At 41.7% G+C, this 23,090-nt stretch overlaps 2 protein-coding genes across 4 annotated transcripts in view; one reads left to right on the top strand and one right to left on the bottom strand.

The window, feature by feature from the left end:
• Positions 1-2,366: 2,366 nt before the first annotated feature.
• Positions 2,367-20,352, top strand: PRSS54 (serine protease 54). Of its 3 annotated transcripts, none has more exons than XM_031949938.1 (7): positions 2,367-2,487; positions 3,243-3,345; positions 10,471-10,651; positions 12,748-13,003; positions 13,998-14,129; positions 19,435-20,081; positions 20,270-20,352. In XM_031949938.1, exons 2-6 carry the CDS (start codon positions 3,288-3,290, stop codon positions 19,981-19,983), a joined length of 1,176 nt encoding a protein of 391 aa, XP_031805798.1. In that variant the 5' UTR covers positions 2,367-2,487; positions 3,243-3,287; the 3' UTR covers positions 19,984-20,081; positions 20,270-20,352. The 3 variants fall into 3 exon arrangements, with proteins under 3 accessions (XP_031805798.1, XP_031805797.1, XP_031805799.1); XM_031949937.1 differs by having other exon boundaries at positions 2,371-2,572; XM_031949939.1 differs by lacking the exons at positions 2,367-2,487; positions 10,471-10,651.
• CCDC113 (coiled-coil domain containing 113) overlaps positions 20,181-23,090 on the bottom strand; it is a 31,664-nt gene continuing 28,754 nt past the window's right edge. The window contains exons 8-9 of the mRNA XM_031949940.1: positions 22,226-22,381; positions 20,181-20,372 (exon numbers count right to left, since the gene is read on the bottom strand). Of these exons, the coding sequence (XP_031805800.1) occupies positions 20,292-20,372; positions 22,226-22,381 (237 nt within the window). The 3' untranslated portion in view covers positions 20,181-20,291. The remainder of the gene's footprint in view (positions 20,373-22,225; positions 22,382-23,090) is intronic.

Below are 23,090 nucleotides of genomic sequence, written 5' to 3'. Positions count from 1 at the left end.
GATCAATAACAGACCTGAAATTTGAACTTAGGTTACTGACTCTTTCAAGTTTAATATGCTTTTTTCACTATCAATGCAACATTTGTTAAATTATATGCAAGATACTAGGTAGAAACTGAGGACAGAAAGACAAAAACAAAATCATCCCTGCCCTCAAGGACAACTTTAGGAGCTGCCCATCAGAGAAATAGCATGTCCTTTCTACCAGAGAAATAACATATATATATATATATATATATATATATATATATATATATATTCACAAATAAATGCATTATGTAATATGTGTATATATTCATAAATAATTCCCATATCTGTGTATGTTGATATTTGTGTGTATACAGATATATATGAATATATACAATCCATATATATTATTTATATATACACACATATCTATGAAACAAATAGAGTTATCCATTCAACATCATAACTTTCCCCATCACAGTTTCAATATACAGAAGATCAGAATAAAAAATCAAATAGGAATTTAGGCGGGGAGTTTTGCAGAAGCTACAAATGACACACAAAAACATAAAAAAAAACCTTAGAAACACAGAAATGCATAAAATATATGTATAGTATTATATAAATATCAACATATTTTATCTTTTAATAACATAATTCTTCAGACTTCTTCTCTGGTACAAAGGAAGGGCCAAAAATTTTCCATGGATTTTCCAGATTGCAGGGTGATGTTGAGACCCTAACCCCAAAGGTATGGAAGGGATAACTGATAAGATAACCCTAGAACGAAAGATAGCAGTGTCTTAGGGGGCCAGGAAAGGCCTCTTACCTAAGGCAATGCTCAAGTGGAGTGTCAAAAGAAGCCAAAAGATGTAGAAGTAGAGGAATCTGAGGGTTTGGGGACAACCAGGTCAAAGGTAAGAAGGTGGAAAATAGCATGCTGAGCATGAACAACAGGAAGTAGGTCAATATGACTGGGCTATAAAATGTATGGAAATAATCCCTAAGAAGGCAAGGGGTTTAAATGCCAAACAGAGGAATTTTAATTGGACCCCGGAGGTGATGGGGAGCTACTGGAGTTTATAAAGTAGGGGAATGACATGGCCAGACCTTCATTTAAGGAAAATTACATTTTATGGCTCTGTAGAGTAGGGAGATGCAACAATGAGGCAGCCATTATATTACACTATACTCCCATGGTTGTTCAGAATTGTCATTCTCTCTTCATTTCAATGCCATTCATATGCTGCTGCTGAGAATATCTGAGCATATTCATGGCCAAGAAACTAAACTATTTTATATGGTAATTAGTTTTCTAAGAATGTACCATGCATGCTAAACCTCCCTAGATGGTAATTATTCTATTTTTTTTTTTTTTTGTATTTGAGAAGTAATTACCATTGAGAAGTAATTTTTTTTTTGCGTTTGTATATTTTATATTGTATGTTCTATAATATAATCTTTATAGGAATATGGGATTGGAAAGAACAGCTTGGAAAAAAAAATGGGCAAAGTAGACTTGTCATGGAAAGAGCCGTCCACACCCAGAGAGAGAACAATGGAGACTGAAGGTAGATCAAAGTATAATATTTTCACCTTTTTGTTGTTATTGTTTATTATTTTTTTTTCTTTTTCATTTTTTCCCTTTTGATCTGATTTTTCTTGCACAGCATGACAAATGTGGAAATATTTTTAGAAAAATTGCATATGTTTAACCTATATCAGATTGCTTGCTGTTTAGGAGAGGAAGGAGAGAGGAGGAAGAGAAAAAAATTTGGGAACACAATGTTTTGCAAAGGTGGATGTTGAAAACTATCTTTGCATGTTTTCGGAAAAAGAAAAAGAAAAGAATAGACCAAAATGTTGCCACGCCTAAAGTTTACCTGAATTCAAAGTGTGATGGGGACTTTGTTCCAAAGTATCTAAATCTTGATGGCAGTGGGTGATTGGGACTTTGGTCCAAGATACCTTGGACAGCAGCATAGGAACAACTGGGCCCAGAATTATATAATAGTAACTCAATAAAGAAGTTCCTATTGTTTCCTTCTCGTTTGCCAAACCTCTCTTCCCACAAGCTTCCCACAAGCTCTCCTCTCCGCATTGCTCAGCTCCACTCTGTTCCCCCATCTCTATCAGAGGCTTCAGCAGCAGCAGCTTTACAATGTTCAAAGGTCTCCTTTCCTCCGTTGAATTTGTCTCCAGAAGTTGACTTGAGGGGGGCGTTTGGGCTCTGCCTGAATCTATATTGAAAATAGAAATCTACCTATATTTCTGATCCTGACTCATTCTGTGCCCCTCTTCAAGTTCTGTTTATATGGTGATGCCATAGTAACAGCGATGGCACAATTGAACATCCCTCCATCTTCTGCTTAAACAATTCATTTGTGGAACTAGATTTTTTTTAAAAATTCAGTCAAGGTGAAATCCTTTGTGTAGCATCAGTAAACTTGAAAGGTTCAAGGAAGGGTTCTGAGGATCATACTGGGAACAGGAAACATGTGGTGACATGAAAGGAACAAGGTGACTTACAAACCGAGTTGGAGCAAGGCAACTTATTGATCCTTTGAAGTTTAAAACACATCTCCAGGACAGAAAAGCTGCTGAGGTGATAAGGAAAAATGAAGCATTATTCATAATAGGGGAGCAAAATGACAGGGCTAGAATAAAGTCTTCCAGAGACCTGAGACCCCACAAAGAAGTTACACTTGGAGGGAAGTGGCTTAAAACCCCAAGTGTTTACATTGCCACATGCTCCTTCCCCTAAAAATGGAGTGTGGAAATAGGGTGACACAAGGGTGGGGATCTCGTTTTGAGAAAAGACCTGAGAACAGGCTCTCTCTAAAAATCCCAGCTCTGTCTTAGGTTGAGGAGAAAGGAAACAAGCGTTGGGCATTTTCTCCTCCCATGGATCTTGTGGGATCACTTAGTGGATGGAGCAAAACATGCCTCAGACATAAAGTTAAACCCTTAAGTGTACCCAGCCTCAGTTTCTCCATTTGTAAAAAAAATAGCAACAATAATAGCACCTTTCTTTCTGATTTGTTGTATCAAATGAGATAGAATATGTAAAATTCTTTGCAAATCATAAAGTCCTCTCTGAATGCGAGCTGCTATGGTGATGATGGTCGTGATGATGATGGTTGGCTTTCTAGACACTGAAAATGTGCTTCTGTCAAAGATAAAAAGAAAAAATAAATAAAACAGATTGGGGTGGAAAAAAAGATATGTGTGAGCTGAGCCAAACGACTGAATCATGGGTGTTTTTTTTTTCACAGCTGTCCTGGGTTCTCAGCTGTCTCTCGCTGTGGTTCTCTTTCAGGATGGCAGTGAAGAGAAGGCCATTTTTTCTATTATTATGCATTTCACACTCTCTTACTGGTGAGTAATTTCTGTTTCTTTGGGGATAGCTCCAACAGGGGATGGTATCCAGAAACCATCAACTCATTGGAAAAGATCCATTCCCACAGACAGTCTTAGTCTTCTTTGAAGCTCAAAATGATTTCTTTCACTGACAAAAGCAGGTTTCTAGTCCCCAGAAAGCTTTTGCCCTATCGGCAAAAGGAGTTAAGAGAGCGTTTGTCCCTATCTGCCATTAGACTAGAAACTGTTAATAACTGAAACCACCAGTGAATTAACATAGGTACAAAAACTGTATTTATGAACAGAAGACCTGAGATTGGTGGTCTTGGGTAATCCATTCACTGAGTCTCTATTTTCTCAATTATTCAATTGGGAGTAGTTTTGATGATAGTTCATCATGGGATAATGGGATGAAATGAGATTATGGCTGTCAAGTGCTGAGTAACCATAAAGCCTTCCATCAATGAAAGCTCTTGTTAGTGTGACCCAGAATACTTGGGTATTCAAGGAAAGCCAGTGACAGTAAATATCAAAGGATATAAACAATCTGACAGGAGCCTTTGAACTGAACAGTACATAGAAAAATCCTATAGAAACACCTCCCCAGCAAAGTGCATCAGTACTAGGACTCGATGCACCCTACTGCTCAGATCATTGATTCACCATCCCCTTCCCATCTTTTGGCCGCTGGCCCAAATTGGCTATAGGCGAAGAACATGTTTATTTGCTTAGTGGGCTTAGAGAAAAGAAGCCATCTTATAAGTCGAGGGGTGGAGAGGTTTGTAATATAGGACAGAAATTCTCTCAGTCCCAGACAGTTATCCCTCTAGGATTATTTTTTTCGAAGGCAACGTTTCCTTCCAGCCTTAGGCCTTGGTTGCTGATGCCAGGTCTCTTGGATTTGGGAGCCAGGTCCTCTGTTGTTTGAAACTCTGAGGTATATCTAACATTTTAAACATTTTAAAATAAGCCAAATATGCTCATTCTTGAAATATATGTGTATGAAATATGTATATATACATACATATAATATGTATGTATACACATATATATGAATAAAATATATAATGTACATTATGTCCCATAAAATGTTATTGCTTTTCATTTTTAAAAAGGGCCAAAATGACAGCACTATGTTAGAACCGAGTTAGAGTATATCCAACTGTGGCTGATCAGACCAATGAGAGTTCTCTATGATCTGCTACAGGTCAGACAAATTGTCCCTATGGACATTTAAGGAAACCACTAATTTTGTGTATTTTGCATTTCCTCTGGAATAATTCAATTCTGCTTCACTAATAGAGCACAGCCCCTTCTCTGATGAGGGCACGCCATCCCGGAGCCATCCTGGGGCCATCCCGGGCTGGTGCCTCCCATGTCATACAATCAATTCTAAAGTTCTTAAGAGAGACCTTGAGAGTGTCCTTGTATCACTTTTCCTGACTACCTTGTGAGAATTTTCCCTATGTCAGTTCTCCATAAGGTAATTTTTTTGGCAAGTGTACATTTGGCACTCGAATATTGTGGCCAGCCCAATGGAGTTGTGCCCTCTGCAGCGGAGCTGGAATGCTGGGCAGATTAGTCTGAGAAAGAACCTCAGTGTCTGGTACCTTATCCTGCCAGGTGATATTCAGAATTTTCCTAAATTACAACCAAATTTGGTTTCCCAGGGAAATGTCAGTTTCATGATGGCAAGCTTGCCCAATTCTGTATAATGGGCTTTCGAGCTTTCCCAATCACCAACAGAGTGAATCAAGGCTGGGTGCTCCATGACATGCTTTTTAGCATGATGTCTTCAGCCATGTTGTCAAACACCTTCAATGAGAACAAATATGGGATCAAAGTCAGCTACCATACTGATAGTAAATTCTTCAACTTAAAAAGGTCCACAAACTAAAACTAAAGTGGAGGGAGTGTTTGCAGATGTTTGGGCACTCAATGCAGCCTCCAAAGCAGAGATGCTTGAAAATATGGGTCATTTCTCTACCGCTTGTGTTCATTTTGATCTAACAATTAAGACCAAGCACCAGCCAGCACCACACCATCCATATGTAGAACCTTCGGTTACAGAGGGAAACTTTTGTTCTTCCCATTCAATTGCTTTTCTAACTTCTTTCCCCTTACCTAGTTATCACCCTAACAGATCTACTTCCATTGCAGATGTCAAGTTGGGCTGTGAAGGGAGGTACAAATTGTCCCTAAGGTACTATTTTGCCTGAGGCCAGTGCTAAAAATAATGCTTTGATTATCCATAACTGATGACCCAATCCATGCTCAAACGATGGATTTTTGTTTTTAAAGCTTTGCCTTTAGGAGTCAGAAGACATAAGGCTCCAACATTGACTCTTCCACCAAACTTGGGAGCTGGTACCAATCATCCAACAATTCTGTATCTTATTTCCTCAGCTGAAAAATGGAACTAATGACACCTTCCTTATCTCCCTTCCAGAAATGTAAAATCAAATGAAATAACAGATAAGAAATAACACTTTGAGACAGAAAAAAGTTCTATATTTATGCAAAATATTTAACTGCTATTAACATATATTAACTTCTATTCCATTACATAGTTAAGAAATAAGATGATCTGGTTAATAAAATTTCCTAATAGATATTATCTTATCATATATATGTACATAAGTGATCACTTGCCAAAGTTTTCAGCAATAAAATATTTTAGAATATTCCCTTGCCCCCATCACTCCCTATTTTGTAGAAGCAGGTAGGTGGTACAGTGAGCCTGAAATCAGGAAGACAAGAGTACAAATCTAGCATCAGACACAAGTCATGTCATTCTAGACAACTCCCTTAACCTCAGTTGTAAAATATAGATAACACCTTCCACCTAGAGTTGTGAAGATTAAATTCAATAATATTTGTAAAATGCTTAACACAGCCACTTAATAAAGATTTGTCTCCCATCCTTCCTTATATTATTAGTATCTTGAAGAAAAAACTTGTTTTGTTTTGCCTTTGTGTCTTCAGCGCCTAGAGAGCACAGAGGATTCTTACTAAATGTTTGGTGAATTCTGTTAAATGCCATTCAGTCTTAGATGATTCAGAAGATACTCCACTGGACTGGTGAATGTTGGAGTGTCCATTATGTATAGTCTCTAGCTCATAATCCAAAGGACAATGGAAAGATACATGGTAGGCCTAGACAGGCAGCAGCTTGTTACTAAGAAAAGATTTGCATGCAAGAAGTGAGATAAAAGAGATTATGGAAGATTCATCTGACCAGAAAAGGATGTGGGCTAGCGAGAATGGAAGTCAGCAGATGGGCAGCTCAAGCAGAATACCCAAGATAACTAAAAGAAGAAAATCTCCAGGGGGTTAGCTAGGATTTCTATTAGGGATTTATGGGAAAACATAGTCAAGAATTATGCAGGATGCAAAGAGAACATGTGGCAATGGCAAGAGGACCCCACGTTGCAGATCTTTCAAAGCAGACCATTGAATAATATAATATTTAAAACATCATGACTATTGTTAGATGAAAGTTTTTGTGTGGGGGTGATCTCCAAGGACTCTTTCTCCTCTTCTAAATCTCAGTTGTTCTTCAGTCAAATTCTGTCCAAATCCTATGGAATTGGTTTTAAGCCAAACACAGTCCATAAGTTCTAGATGCCCAAGTTCTAGATGCCCTGTGATATTTTTGACCTTGACTTTTTTTTTCAGAAGAATAAAACAAAGTAGGACTTTTTCCAACATCCTCTTAGATTTTTGTTTTAACTCTCCTCATAGCTGAAATGAGGATGGTAATGGCTTTTCTCTCTCGAGTAAATGAGTTAGATACCAATATCAGGGGTCTCCAGATTCAAGAGATCAGAGTTTGATGGACACCAAGCAGTTAGAAAGGAAAGGAGAATGAGAGGAAGTAAATACATGTGTAACAGAGGCAAGACAATATAAACATGGAACCAGGAGACTAAGGAACAATGGAAGCTTTTTTTCTCAAAAAATTTCTTTATGGAGTCTAGACTGGTAACGAAAGTAAGCTGTCCTTGTGTTCTACCCTACATTTCCAGCCTCTCCTTCAGTTGTGTAGAGAAAGCAGGTCTGTGTATTTACCTTAGAGGACATCTAAAGGTCCAAGAATGTTCGTGCTGTATCTGAAAGTTCAACTAATATTTAACTTAAAGTCAAGACAAAACAAAACCCAGACTACCCTAGATACCTGTAATTCAGGGTGATTCAAGCCTGTACCTGCCAGAGAATACAAATACACTGTAGGACTTGGAAGCCATAGAGGAAAAACACAGAAGCCTTGTTCATTAATTCCATGAATATTTATTATGCGCTGTTCACAAGGCTCAAGCAGGCCATTATGATTCCTAGACCTTTTGCAAGGAGAGTGTAGATTTAGAGGAACATGGGATAGAAGGAGGAATAGAGGAATAGAAGAATAGAAGAGATGGTGAAATGGAAAAAGGGTGGAAGGAAAAGGTAAGGAGCAACCTAATAAGGACCTGCAAATGGGACAAGATGTTCAGGTCCAAAGTATTCTAGTTGGATTGACTTCAGTCAAGTTGGATAAGTTCAGTTCATCCTAGGATACCTCAGTACACCTCTCTGCTGTAAGTCGACCAAGACCATGGTACTCTCACACTAATCCTTTGGTGTTGTCCTTGGTGGTACAGAGAATCAGAGTATTAGATCATTAGTTGAAAATACATGAATATGCCGCTAGGTGATGCAGTAAACAGAATATTAGCCCGGGAGTCAAGGATCTGAATTCAAATCTAGACTTGAACACTTACAAGTTATGTTACTCTGTTCCAATTGATCAATGATGGACAGAAGTAGCTACACCCAGAGAAGGAACACTGGGAAATGAGTGTAAACTGTTTGCATTTTTGTTTTTCTTCCCAGGTTATTTTTACCTTCTGAATCCAATTCTTCCTATGCAACAAGAAAACTGTTTGGTTCTGCACACATACATTGTATCTAGGATATACTATAACATATTTAACATGTATAAGGCTGCCTGCCATCAAAGGGAGGGAGTGGAGGGAAGGAAGGGAAAAGTCAGAACAGAAGTGATTGCAGGGGATAATGTTGTAAAAAATTACCCAGGCATAATGTTCTGTCAATAAAAAGTTATAATAAAAAAATATTAAAAAAAGGTATGTTTCTCTGGGCAAGTCATTTAACCCTGACTGCCTCAAAAAAATTGCATACATGTAATCCTGAGCAAGAGAACCTTCTAAGAACCTATGATGTACACAGTATGATGAAAAGGGAGCAAGCTTTGGAATCAGGACGCCTGGGTTCAAATTGCTTCTCTGCTAATTACTATCTATTTGACTTGGGTCAAATCATTTCTAGACCTCATCTAAAGCATGTGACCTGGGAAAGAACTTAGCTTGAAAAGACCAAAGTTTCCTCCCATTTTCAGGACCATTTCCAATCATCCTGATCCATATCTGGCCATTGGATATAGATGGCTCTGGAGGGGAAAGGTGACCTTGCACAGCTCTCCCTCACTTAAATCTAATTCACAGCATTACCTCCCTGATGTCATAGTCTTCCTTGAGAACAAAGGACAAAAAATTACGTCTCTAGAGCTCATCTAAAACACATACTAGCTGGCCTTTAAAAATCCCTTCCCATTCTAGGCTATATCTAACCATCAGATGGAATAGAAACCATCTCAGAGAGAGTATTAATATTCACTGGGAGTTGAAATCAAACAGTTAAACTGAGATCTCAGGACAGAAATCTTCTCTTAGCCTATAAGGATATCACACACATGGGTCTAATGACTGATTAATTGTGAGCATGAATGAAATGATCAGAAGTTTTTGAATGGAATGTATCCTGGGCAATACACAATAGAAAAGAGAGCCAAGCCCCAAATATTGGACCCAGGGAAGCATGACAAGCAGGATTATGTAGCTATGGCCTGAAGGGCAGTTGACTCAAGTCCCAAGGTGCATAAGAAGAAATAGGCATTCAAATATCACAGGTGAAAATAATATTGAACAGCAGCCAGTGAGTGCCATTTTCCTTTCACCACATTCACAATACAATGTCTAAAAGGACATTTGACGGCTCTGTAGATAACTATTAAACAGTGACATAAAGATTGTACCAATTCTATCAGCATTCTGCTAGCACAAGCTTCTCTTGCCCTCAGCTGTGCTAGGAATACTGTTACAAAAGGGGCATCCCATCTGTATGAGATGGGTGGCACAAAATGTCCTGAAAGCCGTATCTTCACTCCACACACGACAAGAGGAAGGAAAAAAACCTCAAAGTCTATCTAATCTCAAAATCTCATGAAAGGGCGGCTTCTGGGAGAAAGGCTTTTATTTACATCTTATAAAAGATATTTGTCCTAGTGGAGATATTCTAGAAAATATTTGCATGATTTCTTCTCTCCCCCCTTCTTTCTCTCTCCTCTCCTTCATTCTCTCTCTTCCTCTCTCTCCTTCCTTCTCTCATTTTTCTCCCTCTTTTCATTTCCTCCTTTTCTCTTTCCCTTTTTACCCTCCCTCATTCTTTGTCTCTATGTCTCTATCTCCCCCTCCCTTCTTTCCTCCTTCCTTCTCTAATCTTCTTTCTCTTTCCCTTCCCCTTCTTCTCTCCCTCACTCTTTGTCTCTCTATGTCCCTGTCTCTCCCTTCTTCTCTCTTCTTCCCTCCTTCTCTCTCTCATCTTCTCTCTGTTTCTCTCTCTTCTTAATCTCCCTCATGCTCTGTCTCTGTCTGTCTCTGTCTCTCTTTCTCTCTCTCTCTCTTCCCCTCCTTCCCTCTTTCTTCTTCTCTCCATCCTTTTCTTCCTCCCTCCCTCTCTCTTCTCCCCTCTCTTTTCTTCTCTTCTTCCTTCCCCCCTCCATCTTAAAGCAAACCTATGTATACCAAATAATGCTTATCTTATATCTTATTCATTCATGTATTTATTTTGTTAATACTATGCATTAAACTGAAAAGAAAATTTTAATTTCGAAATAAATAATAATGCCTTCTCTTATGTGCAGCTTAAGCTGTTCTTGTGACACAATTTATGTTCTGTCCCGGGTGCTAAGAATTTGGGGGCAGGAGGAGAGGGAAGAGTGAGAAAATAGAGAGGGGTTCAAGAAGTTTTTGACTCTGCTGCCCCAGGAATTCCTCTGAGAGCTTGACCTGCCTTTGCTTGCAGGTTGTTTGATCGAGGGTGGCTTCATTTCTGCTTTTCTCCCCAATGATGGTGATGATTTGGCCACGGTGGATTCGTTCCCTTGGGTAGTTTCTCTGCAGGATTCACAATACACTCCTTTGACTTTAGGATGCATCCTAAATGAGTTCTGGATCCTAAGCATCGCTTCCCGTTTTCAGAACAGGCCAGTATCAGCTGTTTCCTTATTCCTACACCTGAGCTACCTCAGATAGAAACAAGGACCTGGGACAGGGAAGGGATTGGGGATGGGGAGAGGAAAGGCCAGAGAGTGTTTAAAGGTGGTCTGTTGGCTCTTTTCAACACTGAGGTGATTCAAGGCAATTCCAATAGACTTGTGATGGAGAGAGTCACCTGCATCCAGAGAGAGGACTGAATGTGGATCAAGCATAGTATTTTCACCTTTTTTGTTGTTTACTTAGTTTTTATTTTCTTTCTCATTTTTTCTTCTTTTTGATCTGATTTTTCTTGCATAGCATGATGAATGTGAAATATATTTACAAGAATTGCACATATTTAACCTATATTGGATTACTTGCTGTCTACATGAAGAGGGGGAAGGAAGGAGAAAAACTCAGAAGATCAGGTTTTGTAAGGATGACTGCCGAAAACTATCTTTACATGCATTTTGAAAAATAAAAAGTTATTACTTTAAAATTTTTTTTAAAAAGAGACAGTTTGGGACATTGTGCCCACCCTCTGTCTGGAGATCACAGTTCATCTCTAATCTTTGGCGACAGGAATTTGACAGATTCAATCCTTCTCATACCACACGGCATGCTGGGTTCTAAAAATCTTCAGCCTCCAAAGGCTTGACTCAGCGAGAGTTGGCTGGGCTGTTTTATTTTTGTTTTGTTTTGTTTTGAACCTGCATGGGAAATCTAGTAACTAGGCCAATTGAAAAAATAACATTCTACCTGAATTCTGGAGAAAATGTTTTAATGATAACAAAGCACTGGCTTATCCCACAGGAAGATGCTACTTCTTCCTTATTGGTTCAGGACCATTTCCCTTTGATGCCATCATTATTACTTTTGATTAGTGAACAATGTGAGAAATCAGGTTTCTGCTCGGGAGAACTGGAAACTAGTTAGATGTGCCCTAGCACCTGTGAAGGTATTTTCCCTCCTTCCCTGTCTCCTCACCCACTATCTACTAGCCAACAGTGAGATTAAGCCTTTTGGAAGAGTGGGTTCCTCTCTCCCTCCCCCCTTTCCTCTCTCTTACAGAGACACCAAGCTAGGAGATTACTATCATTCCCTATAAAGTTGTTATTCCTGCATTTGAAAAACTTTTATTAAGCTCCTATTATGTGTCAAGCATGTGACATACAAAGACATTAGTGAAATAGTTCTTAATCCCAAAGTGTTTATATTCTATTGGGAAAGACCAATATATGTAGATAAACACAAAATATACACAGAAAATAGCACTGACAACTGGAGAAAGCAAAAAAGGTTTCTTGTACAAGGTGGCATCTGAGCAGAGCCTGGAAGGGAGCTGAGGATATTAAGAGGCTAAGAGATGGCTCAGTGGATTCAGCACCATGGCTAGAGTCAGCAAGAGCCGAGTTCAAATCTAGCTCAGACACTTACTACCTGTGTGATTCTGGGCAAGTTACTTCACTCTGTGGGCCTCAGTTTTCTCGTTTGTAAAATGAGCTGGAAAAGGAAATGGCCCACCACTGCAGGGTCTTTGCCAAGAAATCCCCATATGAAATCATGGAGAGTCAGACATGATTGAACAAGGTGAAGGGGAGAGTTACTTCTGTGGCCACTAAGAGAATTTATTTTTCTTGACTGAACCTATGTGTTAACATTTTCTCTTTTCCCAGTGGTGAGGTGAAGAAAAATGGGGGTAGAAAGGAGGAAAAAATAAAGGCTTGTTCACTGAAAAAATAATTCTAATTTTTTTTAAGCAATGTCGTGTTCAGGGAATATAAAGCAGCCCAATATTGGCTAGAACACAGTGTCAAAGGGGATGTGTTGTGTAATCAGTGATTAAACCCAGGGATTCTTGGGTTTGCCAACAAGAAGCCTGCTCTGTTCAATGTTGCCTCCCTTTTTTCTTTGGCACTAAGGGTTTGTCCCCACAGAGCAAAACTTAGCGTGTGTATGGAGTGGGAGGCACAGTGTGTGTTGGGGGGCGGATTGGGGGTGCAGTGTATGTGGGGGAGAGATGGTGGCTTCCCTTCTTCCTGGCTGTCGGTGGAGAAGCTCCCCCAGGTATTTTTGGCTCATTACCTGCTTTGTTTCTCTCCAGGAAGACGGTTTTGGCACTGGTGGGTATTACGGACATGAATGCCAGGAGAAGAACCCAGCCAGAGTATCTCATCACTGTCATTCTCAGACACGAGGGCTTTAATTCCATGACCATGGAGAATAACATTGCTCTCCTGAAGACCTACACAGCCATAGAGTTCAATGACCAAGTTCAACCCATCTGCTTCCCCAACAGGAACCTGGCCCCAGGAATCCTGGAGAACTGCTGGGTGTCAGGATGGATTCACACTGCTGCAGTTAATGCCTTTATTCTAATAAAGGAGGGTGTGTGTTGGAAATGGGCTTGACTTGCACAATGATCTCAATGTTATCTTAATTATTCCTGCCACTTACAGAAAAAAAAAAAAAGGTTGGGCTGGAAACCTGGCAGGTGGCTCAGTGGATATAGATCACCGGGCCTGGAATCAGTTCAAATCTGGCCTCAGACATTAGCTGTGTGACTCTGAGCCAGTCACTTCATGCTGTCTGCCTCAGTTTCCTCATCTGTCAAATGAGCTGGAGAGGAAAATAGCAAACTGCTCCAGTATCTCTGCCAAGAAAACCCCAAATGAGGTTCAGACAGGACTGAACAATATCAAGAAACTTGCACACACATATACATTAAACAAAAGGGGGCACGTGGGCCTGGTACTTTCTTGGAAAAAGCCCAGTTTTTCCTCAGCTACGTGTCTCCATGAATAGAGCACTGGGCCTGGAATCAGAAAGCCTTGAGTACATTTTAGCTAGCTGTGTGAGCCTGGCAATGGGGATAATAACAGTATGTACCTCACAGGGGTGTTGGGAGCATAAAATGAAATATTTGTAAAGTGCTCTATAAATGCTATCAATATCATTAATATTAATATTATTAATTCATAAATACAGGCCCATATAGTTCCTTAAGCAATGATTTCTTCCAATCCCAAGTTGATTCCAGTATTCCTGAAAACTGGTATCAACTTATAGGAAAAGGGATTGATCGTCCCTTCGACTCACCCAAGCTGATGTCAGTATTCTCTTAGATAAGCTATCACAGTAGACCATGTCAAGCAAAAAGCACCAAATGTGGTGCTGTTCCAGGCAGAGGCCTTGGGCTCAAATTCTAATTGTATTCTTTGCTAGAAAAGAGTTTGAGAGATTGAAAGTGACATTCCCCATGCCCTGCTATTTTAGCATCTTTATTCAGATAGTCTGAGCAAAGAAGGAGGACTTTGTGTTAATGTGTACTGGGCTTGCTTTTTCACGGTCCAGAATAGAAAGAGAATGAAGATGGGCGTCCTAAGGAAGCTCCCAGTGGAGGAAGTATGGCCCTGTTCCTTAAAGAGACCCTGGGGAACTGCTTGCTACAGCGCTAAGGAAGAGAACAATATCTTTGGATGCTTGGTAAGAAAAAAACAGTGGGAAGCACGGAATGTAAAAATATGGGAGAGGAGCTGTGGGCCACATTAAATCACTTGACACATTTTTGGTTTAAATTAAAATTATTGATGACTGGCATCCTTGAGAGACCTCAACTCAAGTGAATGAAATGAGCCTTTATGAAGAGCCTCCAATGTATAGAGGGCTGGGTTGGGCTTTAGTAGACTTAATCATGAACTTATTTTTATCCATCTTAACGTCCTCCAACTGCTTAAAATAGATAAAAGTTCTATGAGGACTAAACTTTTTTTTAAAATAGAGGTCTTTATCACCTGTTTAGGAGCTTCAATAGCTGAAAGGCTAAGCTTGGAGTCAGGAAAATTGAGTTCAAATCCTCCCTCAGAGACTTAATAGTTACGTGCTCCTGCTCTCAGCCTCAGTTTCCTCATCTGTAAAAATGAAGGGCTTAGAACCAATGATGTCCAAGATCTGCAATCCCACAAATTTTCCTAAGTAAAGTCTCCCTAATTATACCACAAACCATGCTTATTCTAAAGGCTGCATAGGTTCTTGGCTTATTAAAACTTTAATCAGATTTTCCCTCTAAATAACATTCAGAAATCCTAAATGGAAACCATAGCTAGGTCCCAATTAGTTCAAGTAAAATCCTTAGAAGTAGTTGAAAGCATTTGAATTGATAATTACATAAAATATGGTATGGAATCCAGTTCATTGGAATTATGTAGTATAGTTCCACTTCTCAGAGACTAATTTTTCTTTTTAATAGTACTTTTTCCAAATATATCTAAAGATAAATTTTAACATTCATATATTTAAATTCTAATTTCAAAATATTCTGTCTTCCTCCTCTGCCCAAGACAGTAAGCAATTTGATATAGGTTATATATGTGCAATCAGGTAAAACACATTTCCATATTAGTCATAATGTAAAAGAAGAAACAGACTCAAAAAATTAAAGTAAAAATAGTATGTTTTGATCTACATTCAGATTTCATCAGTTCTTTCTCTGGAGGTAGCTAGAATTTTTTATCATGAATTCTTTGGAACTGTCTTGGATCACTGTATTACTGAGAATGGCTTATTCAGTCATAGTTGATTATCACACAATGTTGTTACTGTTTACAATGATCTCCTGGTTCTGTTCACTTCTTTCTACATCAGTTCATGTAAATCTTTCCATGTTTTTTCTGAAATCTACCTACTCATCATTTCTTATAGCACAGTAGTATTCCATTACATTCATATACCACAATTTGTTCAGCTATTTCCTAATTGATGGGCAAGGGATTCACTATCTAAACTAATTAGATCCATCTACATTTTAAGGAGAAAAAAAGATGGGATGTCAGACATTCAAATTGAGAAAACAATTTTACATGGATAAATACAACACAGACCCAAAGTTATGAGACTCCTCCAAGGAGGGAAAAGGCTTTTTGTTGAGCATGATATTTGAGAGAGCCTTTCTGGATGCCAGAGGTTCCAGAAGGCAGAGGGGAAGAAGGACTCTATAACAGGAGTAAGCAACAGAGCAAAGACAGGAGATATAAAGGTCATTTATAGGGAAAAGCTAGAAAGCCGGTCTGGCTAAAAAGTAAGCTGTATCCATTTTGTTATATTATATTATATATTATATATATCCATAATATTGCCCTCCTCACAACTTCATTGAATAGATAACACAAATCCTTATTGCTTCCAAAGTGAGGTTCAGAGAGGGAAAGTGATTTTGCCCTTTGGACACAATATGTGTGGGAAGGAGACCTGAATCAGGTTCTGGGACTACCGAGATAAGGGCCACTTCCATCAACCCCTCCCCACCACTGACAATCTCTGACAATACAGAACCTGGAATCAGGAAGACCAGAGTTGAAATTCAACCTCAGATACTTAATAGTTGTATGATTCTGAGCAAGTCACTTAACTTTGTCTGCCTCGGTTTCCTTCTCTTGAAAACACAAATGATTAAAAACAAACCACAGATGATACTATTGCTGTTACAAGTAGGAACTGAGTTGACATATGCAAAATTTTTGCAAATTTTAAAATGATATGTAAATGCTAACTATTGTTCCTGGTTTGTACTTGAGGGAATATACAGATTGAGCATGTGGACTTTGGCAAATATCTAGTTAAGCTATGGATATATAATATGCATGAAGAGTGTAAAGTGAAATAATGCTAAAGCAGTAGATTATAAAGGACCAGAAATGTGGGACTAGGGGGTCTGCATTTAGCCCGGAACAACAGGGAGTCACAGAAAGTTATTGAGCTAGAGAGTTACAAAATCAGACCTCTGCTTTAGGAAGATTTATTTTGAATTGGAGAGGGAAAATTCTGGAGACAGGAAGATTCAGGAGGCAACCTGAGATAAACATCTTAGCTACTGGCCATTCAAATCTTTGGTATCCCATAAATGACTTTATTTAGAAAAACTAAAATTAGGGGGTTCTGAAAAGTTGACATTTGAACAACATTTGAATAAAATTTTCTAGTTGGTCCCAGATAGGATGAATCTCCCAACCTGTAAGTCAAGCAATCCCGTTTTGACGACAAAAAGCATGGACACCGGTTTCACAAAGAGTGTTTTAAGTCACAGAGAATGAGGTCATTTGAAGCTGTCCTCACATTCCCAGTTCCAAGATATTTTTGGCAACAGTTGCTTTTTAACACTTCTTTTCCCCTTGCCAAAGCATTCATTCATGCCATCCATGTAGAATAAAATAAATCACCACCATCAAACTGATTAAAAGGACCAACGTTTTGTTAGAGGGCTAAGTGGATCAGACAGGGGGAGCAGAATAATTAGAGAGATGAAATTTTCCATTAATATCCTACTACGTATGAGCCAAGACAGAGGCATAGATTATTTAACAGGACAATTAAAATTCAATGTAATCTGGGCTTTCAGGAATCATCTCTGAATTTCTTGGGGTGAGGGTGAGGGGCAGATTCTGGAAACGATCATATATTTGAACAGGTTAACCCTTTTAGTGCCCAAGCATTTAACTGCTTTGGGGAAGGAAAGTTATGGAGGAGGGGGTTGTAGAATTTAATGGAAATATTTCCAAGATGGATAGATACTTCTCTGCTTCTTAAACAGAGTATAATGTACCAGGCGTAACCTTTTCTTGATTACTCAAGGTCATTGTTATAAATCATCAGCTATTATGATGTTTAAAAACTGTAAAGATAGCACGAGACAGGATTGAATGAGCAGTGACTTGAGAAGTAGCTTGGACTTTTTTTTTCTATTCTAGCCCTCTTTTTAGTTATTTCTCTTGTAAAAACTATGAAGGATCTGTTGTGAGATGACCACTTAGCATTATAATATGGCTCTATTCCTAAAAAATTAGTAAATTTGGAGTTCCCAAATGAGTTTGGTGGTATTTTCCTCTCAGGGATCCTCTGATCAGATCAACAAAATCTCTCTCTCTCTGTTGCTATCTCTATTACTCCTGTCTCTGTCTGTCTGTCTCTCTCTTGTTCTTCCTGTCTCTATCACTCTGTCTCTATCTCTTTTTTTCTCTGTCTCTGTCACTGTCTGTCTGTCGGTCTCTGTGTGTGTCTGAGACTTACTGTCTCTCTCCTGCTTGGTAAAATGAAAGGCAATCTAGTCAACACCATGCATTTATTAAGCATTCACTGTGTGTACCACTGATTTCTAAAGTTCAGCCTCAGTCTAAAGCCCTAGACGCCATTACCTGTGATGGCAGCTGCATTAAAACGATGGTGACAGGGACTGCCCTTTCATCCATCTCACTGACGGTGACTTTCTGTCAGATCTCACAAGCCTCCCTCCTTGCAGGTTTTGTCATTTAATCTTAATTTGGAGCCTGTCAGTTTCTCATCGACTGAAATTTGGTCACAGATTCTTCCAAGCTCTTTGACTTGCAGCAAAATTCCAGAAAGATGGTTGGTCGGTTTGTTGCTGTCCCCCGTTCTCAAAGAGGAGCACTGACAATTGCAACATGTCTGACGATGGCTGATCAGTGAGCTCTGAATGCTCTACCACAGGTCACACCAAATAGTCCATTTTTCATCTAGAATGGAGATGTCTCTAAATTTGTGCATCTCATTTTTCTTTTGGGCTCCTGTGATTCTTCTTTGCTCTTGGAACATGGCACCTTCTTGGATGAGGGCACGCCATGGTGTCCATGTCGTGCCATCAATTCCAAACTTTTTCAGAGTATTCTTATATCATTTCTTTCAGAAAAATACAACATGGATCAACTTTATTCTCAGCTAAAGCTTATGAATACACTTGGGGATTGATTCTTTGTTGTCAAGGGAGAATAATGCTGAGTTGACAAGTCATTCTGGGAGCTTCTGGGTTTTAAACAGTTGGGTCTGGGATAGCTTTAGTTTTTCCAGTGAAATCTAACAAGCATTTATTAGTCACACGCTGTATACAGGACACTATGCAAAATACTGAGGATATAAAGAGGAAACAGGCTCTACCAGCAAGATGACTTTTCCTATATATTTAATTTTTCAGTGTTTTGGAAGGGCTTTTAAAATCCCACTTGATTTTTTTTTCTGAAGCTGGAAGAACATAGTTGAGTAAGCATACTATACTTAGTGGAGTCCTGCTGAAATAAAAATTAAATCGGCATTTATTTGGCTGACTCTCTGGAATTGGCTGAAGCAGAGTAGAAACTGAACAGGTCGTGTGTCTAACAAATACCCCGCTTCCCAGAATGTGAGAGTATCCCGCAAGGCATGTAGGGAAGCAGAGTTCAGAGACTCCTCAGGCTGAGAAAGCAACAGGTTGTTCTCATTTAAAAAGTTTGAGATCAAGATGAAAAAAAAAAACTTTGAGAGGAAGGTTGCCAAGGGTGCCGGAGTGACTCGTGGGAAGCTTTCTGCGAAAGGCCGGTTCTCAAGCCACTGAATCTCGGGGGCCACACTGCTGCGGGAAATGCTCTGGCTTTGCCGTCCCATCTCCGCGGAGCCCCTTCCGGGAAGCCTGCAGCGAACCCCTCAGTTTCCTCGCCTGGAAACTGCAGGCCCTTCCAGACCCAGAGGCGATAGAGGAGCCGAGAGAAAAAGCATAGGGAGAATTTCTTTTTTTTTTTTAAGAAAGGAAAAGCCACAATCTGAAATTCTGGACATTCAGGAAAATGTTAATTGGCGAAACTAAAAGATGCAAGTTTTGCGACGGAAGAAAATCAGGATTAGGTAGTTTGTGGCCACAATCCCGCGGCCGGCAGCGGGTCAGACCAGGAGCACGACGGCGCAGGGGCGGGGAGAGCCGCGGAGGGGGGGGGGGGCTTGCTAAGGCCTGAAAGCGGTTCCTTTTTCACAGGGAGACCCCGGGAACCCGGTGATGTGCCAAGCCAAGGAGACCAGGCTGTGGGTCCTGAGCGGGATCCTGGACAAGGGGGGCGCGAGCTGCGGGGGGCCCTTCCTCTGCACCAAGCTCGCCTACTACGGAGACTGGATCTCCCGGAGGATCACCAGCGAAGGGGCCAACTTTTGCCCGGTCTTCAGCTGGGAAGAGCTGCCGCCCCCAGCCTCGCCCGCGGCGGGAGCCCGGCCGCCGAACGCCACGCGGGCGGCGCTGGCCCGAGCCTTCTCCCCGCCGCCGCCTCGGAAAAGGGGCCGCGCAAAGGCGCGCAAAACACACGGCCGCCTCAAGCTGCGGCCGCTCAACATGGCCCCGGCCGGCGAGGAGGGTGCTGGGAGGCCGGAAGCGGAGTCCCGCCGGGAGCCGCTGGAGAGGGCGACCCTCACGGACGCCTCGGAGCCCCTCTATTACGACTACTACAGCGGGGAGGACGTGCCCCTCGCGGGCCAGGCCGGGGCCGTGACCTCCGCCCTGTGCACTCTGACCCTTCTCTTCGGACACGTCTGAGCGGGAGGGAGCCGGCCGGCCCGGAGACTCCCGCGCCCTTGGGGCGGAGGAGGCAGGGCCTGGCTCGTGGCGGCCGGGGACGGAGGGCGCGCTCAGAGGTCCCCGCCGCCCCCCCCCCCCCCCGGGCCTGGAAACCCGCCCCCGGGGGGCCGCGGAGCCGCCTCTGGCCCGTGTAACCAACCCTCTGCGAGACTTTGTTACTAAAAGGGGATTCGCTACTTTAATAGTTTGGGGTTTTGATCACAGAACTATCCATATTAATTTCTTTCGTTTTCTTGATTATTAGGTCAGACTTCTCACGGGCCACGTTACAGCATAGCACTTGTCTCCAGCAGGTTACTGGCCATCTTGACTTTATTCCAAGCCTTTCGGTATCCTTTTAAAGACATCTGGGGGGAGAGAGGAAGCCGTTAAGGCAGCCCCGGCGTCCCTGAGCGGCCGCGTGGCTATGGTTCGCAGAGGCAGTTGGGGTTAAGTGACTGGCCCGGGGTCACACAGCCAGGGAGTGTTAAGTGTCTGAGGGCGGATTCGAACTCGGGTCCTCCGAACTTCCGGTCTGGTGCTCTCTCCACGGCGCCCCCAGGGCCCCTGTGCAGCCTGGTTATTAACGGGCTGCGGAATTGGGAGCTTGAGCCCGCTTCAGAAGCCGTTTGGTGCAAGACCCAATGGTCTAGAAGGGGAAACTGAGACCCAGCGGTGATCTGCCTATTGTCCCTCCCAGAGGGAGAGGAAGCTGGGCTGGGCCGGGCTGGAAAGGAGTCTTGGTCTATTCTCGCTCTTTCTCCCAAGCCTCTGCATCTATCCCCATACAGCTCCGATAACAGCCTCCTGGCATCCCTTTGCCAGAATTCCTTTTGTTGGTAGGGAATTTTACTTGTGATTTCCCCTTATGAGAAATGAGGCAGTTACTTGGCAGGGCCCCCACCCGTGAGTGTCATCTAGGCTGGGTGGAAACTCTCTGAAAAGAGAAGTCCCAGCTTTGGGCCCTTGTCCAGGGCTGCCATGAGGGCCTAGAGAGGCCCACTCGCTCTAGTGCCTGGGTCCTGGGTGCAGCGAGGCTGGTCCTCCCAGCTCCATGCTGTCACAGCCACAGCATCCACGGCTCTCACAGCCACAGCATCCACAGCTCACACGATCACTGCATCCATGGCTCACATCACCACGGCATCGACAGCTCTCACAACCACCACAGCCATGGCTCACACATCCACGGCATCCACAGCTCACATGATCACTGCATCCATGGCCCACATCACTACTGCATCCACAGCTCTCACAACCACCACAGCCACGGCTCACACATCCACGGCATCCACGGCTCTCACAGCCACAGCATCCACAGCTCTCACAACCACCACAGCCACGGCTCACACATCCACGGCATCCACGGCTCTCACAGCCACAGCATCCACAGCTCACATGATCACTGCATCCATGGCCCACATCCCTACTGCATCCACAGCTCTCACAACCACCACAGCCACGGCTCACACATCCACGGCATCCACGGCTCTCACAGCCACAGCATCCACAGCTCACATGATCACTGCATCCATGGCTCACATCCCTACTGCATCCACAGCTTACTCGGCCATCACATCCATGGCTCTCTTAGCCATCACATTCACGGCTCACACAATTACCACATCCAAGGCCCTCTGCAAATGTTCCAGTGATCTTTAGTCCTGTGGAAATCCCTCTCTACTTATGGAAATCACCAGGCTGTTTTCAGTCTCTTTAGCATGAACTAAATCAATTTTTCTTCAAGGCATAAAGAGTACAGATAATATTGTGTTTCATGATTTATACTAAAAATCCTGGAATTGGGGGACTGGGGCAAGGAAAGTGGAGGAAAACTCTTAAAAACAAAGCCAAAAAAAAGCTGGAGCCAGAATTCAAATGCATGAAGGCATGTGCTGAACGTCGTTTTAAAAAAGCAACAATCCCTTGGTAAAGGTGGGCTTTGAGTGTTTTAATGTGTACCGTGTGTGTGTGTGTGCACCTGCCTGTGTGTATGTGCCCTATGTGTGTATGTGTGAAACAGGAAGGAAGTCCATTTGACTAGCCTCTGGGGTCCATGAATGGGAATGATGTATAATAAGACCGGACATGAAAAGGCTTGAGAAAATTTGTCCTAGAGCTAATAAGGGGCCACTGCTTTAGACTTGTACTCTGCTGTGGGGCTCGGGTTACTCAGGAAGCTGGGGCAACAAGGGGCAGGTAAAAGGACGTCTGGTCTTACCTCTGCAATTTCCACCTTCCTCTCCCACGTTTTAATATTCTTTTCCAGCTCAAAGTTGGTAACTTTCTCATGGACATACATCATTACATGAGGCACTTTGTAAGTCGCTAGTTGCTTCCTCAATTTCTTATTCAAAACTTCTGCTTTAGCTCGGTCCTAAGGCAGGGAGATAAAAGAGAAAGCTCTCAAAGCTTTATCGCTGTTCTTTCTATTGCTGCTAATGGCCCTGTTCTGTAGCGGTTTCATTGCAGAACCAAAATACTTTTTAATCTTTTGCCGTCTGCTTTGAAAAATAGAATCTGCAACCTGTAGACCAGTGAGCTTGACTTTGACTCCTGGCAAAATTCTAGAATGATTAATTGGAGGATGGGTTAGTGACCACCTAGGGGAAAAAAAAAAAACAAAAAAAAAACAAAAACATTTCTCATTCATAATCAAGCACATCGAGAACCAGAGGGTGCAGAACCAGTGTATTTCCTTCCTTAGAGTTTCTAATCTAGATAGATAGGCAGAGGGAGGGCTGGCACTCCATACAGTTTGCTGAGAATTTGGCAAAATACTTGACAAGGCGTCCTATGTGCTCCTTGTAGAAAATGGACCACACAAGAGTAGAATGTGTGGCCCCAGAATTCAGCGGTCACTGATCCAACATCAGCTGGGCAAGAGGCCCTTGAGAGAGAGTGGTTCCAGCCTTGGGCTGTTTAATATTTTTTTTATCAATTATTCCATGAAAGATCTGGATTCCATTTGTGGTGATACAAAATTGACGATAGCCACAGTGGAGGAGAGTCAGGATCCAAGAGGTTGGAAATCTGATTGAATCTCACAGGATGAAATTTAATAAATACAAAGTCTTATATCCAAG

Source organism: Sarcophilus harrisii, chromosome 2 (genome assembly GCF_902635505.1).
Source record: "Sarcophilus harrisii chromosome 2, mSarHar1.11, whole genome shotgun sequence".
Lineage (NCBI taxonomy): Eukaryota > Metazoa > Chordata > Mammalia > Dasyuromorphia > Dasyuridae > Sarcophilus > Sarcophilus harrisii.
This window is presented reverse-complemented; position numbering and strand designations above follow the sequence as displayed.